General features: G+C 41.4%; 1 protein-coding gene across 1 annotated transcript in view; it reads right to left on the reverse strand.

Moving 5' to 3' along the window:
- Positions 1–3,622, reverse strand: part of TFAP2B (transcription factor AP-2 beta (activating enhancer binding protein 2 beta)) — a gene marked incomplete at its 5' end in the record, with an annotated part of 16,053 nt that extends 12,431 nt beyond the window's left edge. The window contains one exon of the mRNA XM_010182712.1: positions 3,562–3,622. Within this exon, the coding sequence (XP_010181014.1) occupies positions 3,562–3,622 (61 nt within the window). The remainder of the gene's footprint in view (positions 1–3,561) is intronic.
- Positions 3,623–6,770: the final 3,148 nt, after the last annotated feature.

Raw genomic sequence — 6,770 nt, forward strand, 5'->3', positions numbered from 1 at the left:
GCTGTATTATTAAAAGTTAAGAAAAAATTAAGACAGCTTCTTTCATATGCTTCTTTAAAATCATGGGAACAACAGAACATGTTTGCAGGGAGACAGTGAATGAATGTGGTGGGGTTAAAATGGCTTTTCTTGCTAAATCAGGTGCGGGTGTGCTGGCGATTGCCAGAAACAGCTGAAAGTAAATAAACACATCGGGATAATTTTAAGGTCACTGACTGTGCCCCAGAGTCACAAAAAATTAACTCGGGACTCGGGCCACGCAAGGTTGTGCGAGTCGACAACTTCTGTGGCCATAGACTATGCCAAGCAAATTTCCGATGAGCAGCTGACACAGAGACACGATTTATTCCTGACACAGGGTAAACCTTCCCTTCATTTCAGCAGAAACCGAGGTAAAAGCCTCAAAACGTGCAGCCGGTAAGCTCTCACAGCCGAGTTAAATCTGGTATTAATGCTCTTGGTGATTATTATCATCTTGATGATTTATCTGCCTCCCTCCCTCCCACTTGCACCTCCCAAATCTTAATGACACTGGGAGTTAACGATGATTTTTTAATGTCTCGTTGGATTTTTAGACTGTTAATGTACCGCATCCTTCTCATTATTAGTTTATTGATTGTTCATTGACCAGCCCCCTTCAAATCGTATTAACCACCCTCTGCCACTTTAGATTAGAAGAGTTTTAAAAGCACCTTGCGTTATTTCAACACCACTGCCACCACAGTAGAGTTCAGGCTTGGTAGCTTAATGCTCGCTCTAATGGGGCAGCTAAGAGACGAGGGGCCACGGTCCCTGCCTATTGCATTAATAGCTCAAAGGGGGCTAATACAGAAAATTAGCCTTAAACGAGCTCTGGAGATCTCCAAATGAAAGAGCCATTTATCACGCTGGCTACCTTCACTCCACTCGTTTGCTCTCTCTACTGGGAACAACTCATTTCCTCTTAACTAAATTACTTCAGAAATGTCAAGTAAGCTCAGATAGCAAACATAACAAGAGGCTTTGTATATGGAATCTATTGTGCAGGATCGATACGCGAGATAAATCAATAGCCGCGTATGAATCCCTATGTAATTTCCTTAATATTTTTGGCAATCCCTTTGCATAGATAGATATTTCCCTCTGCAGGCCTCCAAGACCATAAGGAAACATACACTTACAGGCTGGATGATACAATTAAGTTTAGAGTTGAGATCCACATCGTACTTTTTCCACTATGTTGTAATTAAAGCATTTTAGGCACTAAACTACGTTTTGATGAGACAGACCCCTTCCAATTCTGATCTAGCAAATATGGATCACGAGGAGTGCTCCACTGCACAAAAATCGGTCAATACATGTCTGTCTTTACCATCCGTCTGTAATAACGACTTACAGAGTTTAAACAACTTATCCTTACTTCAAAGTACATCCTCACAGCTACGAACTACAGAAAACAAAGTGAAATGGATACAGAGTCCTCTCTGTGTTGCTCCTTCTCTCGTCCTGATTAAATATTGTCTGCCACAACTGTGACCTCCTATTAATTACCCGTTTCTCCGCCTCCGCACTCAGGAAAGTCGCTGTGAAAAAAGAAACGAAGCTCACAATATTCCTTTATGTTAGGACGTTTCACAGAGCTCAGCATTACTTCCAAGGAGGGAAATAATGCCTTTAAAAACAGTGACTTTAAAATGTGACTTTAAAAGTGACTTTACAACAGCTGCAGACAAATCTCAGGATCTTTTTTGGTAACCTAATTTCCAAAGTGTGTATACATGCTCTGCATCAAAGAATCTCTTCTGATGGCTGCAAATAGACACATATAATCCCACCTATATGGGACTGAGCCTCTTTATGCGGCAGCTGCTCGACCTGGGACCGTTGCAATAGCCTTATGCATTAAGCACACCTAAATCTATACCTAACACATACCATTATTAACATGTATTATTCACATTTTAGTGCTACTCACTATCTAACTGTATCACTCATCAAGCACCTTAAATGTCTGCTGTCCTCTGAAGGAAGTAGAGACACAGACGGGGAGTGGAGATGTAAAAAAAAAAGGGATATTTTGGGCTGAGTGATCAATAGAGTAATGTTCGGGGAAAAAAAACCCAACGGATCGCGAAAGGAAAACGCAAGCACGAAGCAACGTTAGAAAGAAGTCTCTCGACCACAAATCAAGCACCAATTAATCAAATATACCCAAGAGGAAACCTCGTGTATGAGGTGTCAAGCGGGGGAGGGGAGGGGAGTGAGGGAAAAAAAAAAAAACACAGAGAAAAATAAACCTAGAAGCCATCAGGTTACAGACCCTAAACACAAAACCTACTAAACATTCAAAATGAACTAAAAGAGGAGAATAAAACATTTTTTCTTTCTTTGTTTTTTTTTCTTTTTTTTTTTTTTGGTAAGAAAAAGTAATTTTCTGTTTTTCAAAACCACCTTCGATTTTTCAGCCTGCGGTCACAAATGATGCTGCCAAAAAATGGTCTCCAGGTTTTGATCTGTCCTCCCTCAAATAACTAAACCTTGATGGTGTGTATGCGTGTGTGTGTGTGGAGAGAGGCTGTACATGAAGATTTAAATTAAAACACAATAAACACACGGGAGGACCTCATGCTGTCTTGAACACATTTTAAATAAACACCCTCCCTGTCATTTTGCTTTATTTTGTAGGAGATCATCTCTATTAACGTATTTGTGTGCATTTGACTAATACTAAGGTCCTGGTGGTAAGTGCTGCTGCTAGTAAGCATAAGGGACAGCATTTCTAAGCCTCATCTCTGGTACTTAAAATTGAATCTAGAAATAGAAACTCCTTAGATAATTAAAGATAGCTTTCCCTGCATTTGCAGTGTGGGATCTGTTTAATGTCTATCAGCAGAACACAACACTAATCGCCAAGCATCTCCGAGTGACTGTCAGAGAAATGTAAAAAAATTAAGCAGCTGCAATACGCCCGAAATGAGTTATTGTAATTACATTTAATTAGTTTAATTAGTTAATTATTTTGCTTACAGCTGTACAAGAGACTGCAAACATTTGTTAATATCACATTCCCTGTAACAGTATGGGGTGATTCCGCAGTTACACTAAATCATGTGTGCATATGTAGAAAGATTTAAAAAATGGGCAGGGGGAAGGGAGGGTTCTTGGAGGAAGAGGGGAAGGAGGCCGGGGCTGTCTTTCCACAGACATTTGTTTCTATCCCCTTCACGTTTGAGTCGTCTGGGAAATGTGTTTAAACCCCAAAGGGCATCAACCCCTTTCCCCCATTAAAAGCCAAGGGGTCCCCATAGAGGACTATAGTGGGGGCGGGGAACTACATTTTGGGCGTGGGGTGCTCCGTTTGAGAGCATTTGCGTAATTAAACCCTTTAAAGGACGGGTGAAGGGGGGATAGCAACTCTTCTTTTCCCATCTCTCTCCTTTTCCTATCTGCTGACCCAATCAACTCTTCCTCTCGCCATGTGCGCCTGCTTCCCGGAGAAATTAATTGTTCCAAAGTAAAAATACATCAGGAAGATATTGCTACACAGTAAAAGTTTGTCTAGCTTGTTGGAATAATCCATACCTTTTTTAATGACAGACTGGTCCAATAAGTTCATACCGCTGTTATTGGCATCTTCAACTGACTGTGGATATAAAAACATCACTATTCAAATTGACTGGATATTAAAGAATCGCGTACATAAATCATGTCATTCCAAACTGGAGTTTCTGTTATTTCCATTTATATTAATTCACTAGGGGAGGAGGGTTTTTTTTTACTATTATTATTGTTATTATTATTCCCCCAAATCGTCAAGGAAATGAAATTCTTTCAAATTATACAGTCTTCTAATAAAAAAAGAGGTGTGAAGCATATGGGGTGCAATACTGATTTTGTTATCTTATAAAACATAGATATCACATAGACTCCTTTGCATTCGATAAAGCTTTATATTTCCTCCTTTGCAAAATCTGGCAATTTGGCAACATCTGCAAGATCTACTGCATGACATAAATGAACACGATTAAGGACAACTTAACTTCTCCCTCCCCTTTCCTCCCCCTTCCTCCCCCGTCCCCCCCTTTTTTTTGGTGTGTTTTGTTTGTTTGTCTAACCCTGCTACATCTTAATAATTCAAGGACCATTTACTTTTTATATATAATAGTTTACATTATGGACTTTTAATTAAAGCCTGAGTGCAGTGCAACGCCCACGTCGTATAGGGTACAAGCAGAAAGAGATTTACAGCTCCCGAGGTTGCTTCCATGTCCTGAAATAGTGGGGACGGGAGGGAGGGAGCGCGCAGGAATATACATTATCAAAAGTATGAACTATTACATTGATTGCCTCGAAAATCTCCCCCGGTGTCACTTTCAAAGCCTCCCCCCTACCCCCCTTTTTTTTTTCTCTCTTTATTTTCCTTTTTCTTTTTCCTCCTAGCCCGCTTAGGAGCACACCTGTTATTAAGGCATTAACTTCTGCAGCAGGGAAGAGAACAAAGACGGGCACAAAGGACAGAGCAAATGTTGGGTTTCGTTTCTCAACACGAAAGTGGGTTATACAAAAAAAAAAGAGGAAGAAACAAACAAAAATTTCCTGCGGTAGGCCAGGCAATATCATCTCCCAAAGAGGAGAGGGGTCATAAGAGCAATTTATTGCAGAATTACGACAGGTTCCTTTTTAGGGTAAATACTGGGTTTCAGAGAAATAGAGGACCTGTGGGTTCCTTGGGCTTATTTGATTTTTCTCATTACTACTCAGGGTTTGAGTTTTTCCGGGTTGTTGCCTATTTGGGGAATTGTCCCATTTTTCCTCCGATAAGGAAAACACCTTTACAGCAAAGCAATGATTTTCTTTTCTATTATTTTAACTTTATCTTTGCTACACCGAGAGGCTGAGCTTATCCGGCTCCAGCCCTTATCTCCTGCTCTCTCTGCACAGCGGAGCCATTCAAGATGGAATATGATTTAGGAGAAAATTACAGCTCCCAAAAATGTGACGGAGCAATGTTTTCTTGAAACCTTGCCTTTCATTTTCCTTGAATCTCCTCTCAAACGAGCACACACACACACACGCACACACAGAGAGGGATCCCTTCTGTTGTGTGGTTGTGCATGGCTGTGTCTCTCTCCCATAATCAATAGGCTACATACCTAAAGGGCACAAAATAAAATTACAAAGTTTCCCCTCCTTTCCCTGAGCAGCTCGAAGAGGGATGATGAGCAAACCCTGCAGCTTGCTGGAGGTGCACCTCGATAGCACAGAATTGGAGGTAAATATGAAACGCCATCTTTCCTTTTCTTTTTTTTTTTTAAATATTCTCCTCCCTATCTCACCTTATCTCTGGAGCCGATGGTTGTGCCCACGCTTTATGGGCGTGCGTGCCCTCCGCTCGCTCCATCAGCGACGTGGGGTAGTTGTTGTAGTTAATGAGAAGACTCCTGTCTGATTTTCTATCTAATTACGCCCTCCTGCTGGGTTTTTGTACAGGATATTCGCTCAGCATGCTGGCAGTTAATAGTCACAGAGAGGATCGTAAAGATTTAATTAGGACTGCATGCGGAAACGTGGAAAAACAACTCAGACTTTTAATTACTAGACTTCTTTAGTTAAAAGTGATACCAGGGGTTACTTTATAAGAGACTTGGATGTTTTGGTGCAACTGAACTTTCCGTGTCTCTGGCTGGCACATAGAGGGGCCGGTGGTGTGAGGGAGGAGGAGGAGGAGGAGGAGTGGTGGAGGTGTGTGTGCAGGGAGGGGAAAGGTGATGACTTTCCAGATATACTCAGAAAACCTACAGAGGAAGATTCCCTTCCCTCCCCTCCAATAATCAGCTAGCACGGAGATTCCGGTGTCCCGTATATATCCACCTCATTCAACACCCATGGATATGTCTGAGGAAAAAAAACCCTGCAGATTGATCTTTTTGTTGAATCTGGGCTTTCCCTTGTGTATTTTCTCTATCATATCTCTTACTAGTAAACCCCTACTTTTGTTTAGACGGTGTGGGGAGAAAAAAACAAACCCTAAGGTTACAATGCTTTTTTTTTCTTCCAGAGTCCTCATTAGATGATGCAAATTTGTTTTCAGTAAGTAGGTCTCGGCTTCGCTGTTCCCTGTCTGAGCTGTAAATCGTAGATTGAAAATTCCTCTCCAAAGAGGCAGCAATAGCGATACAAAACCTCCTGTTTACAATAACAGAGCGCTATCGTGTTACAATCACTTAATTCTACCCCCGGACAACGGCTCACACATGGCCTGGATTTGGTGTTTATAAAATAACCACTGTTTCTTGCTGTCACGCACCCCCTTTCTCAGCCCAACCCTTTCTCAGGGCACGTATTGGATCAGACACGCATAAGGTAAAGCAAAGAAATAGGTCTTTATCCAATTATGCACCTAGAAATCAGTTTATCTGTTTGGACAAAAAAAAAAACAACCAACAAATCCAAAACCCAAGACAACCCCTATTTGGGATCCTTCCTGCAAATTCTCTTTAGTGTTCATGGTTAAAAAGTACATGCCACCAAAATAGATATCCCTGTAGCTAAAAAGGATTCATTTTATCTAGAATAAATTCATATAAAAAATCAAGGTGGAAAACTGCCCGACTTCATCTGTCACTGGTGGGAGGACAAGAATAGAAAGCGCTGAACCGTAAGAGCGAGGACTGGGCTGCTTTCCCTCCTGTGCTAAGTTGTAGTTGGGTGCTTCTTCCTTCACGTGTTTCTCCTTGGGATCCCCTCTTCTGCCTCTTCCCCCAGCCTGGGACCAAACGTTTGGAAAGAAA

The sequence above is a fragment of the Mesitornis unicolor genome, unplaced genomic scaffold (assembly GCF_000695765.1).
Source record: "Mesitornis unicolor isolate BGI_N332 unplaced genomic scaffold, ASM69576v1 scaffold5954, whole genome shotgun sequence".
NCBI lineage: Eukaryota > Metazoa > Chordata > Aves > Mesitornithiformes > Mesitornithidae > Mesitornis > Mesitornis unicolor.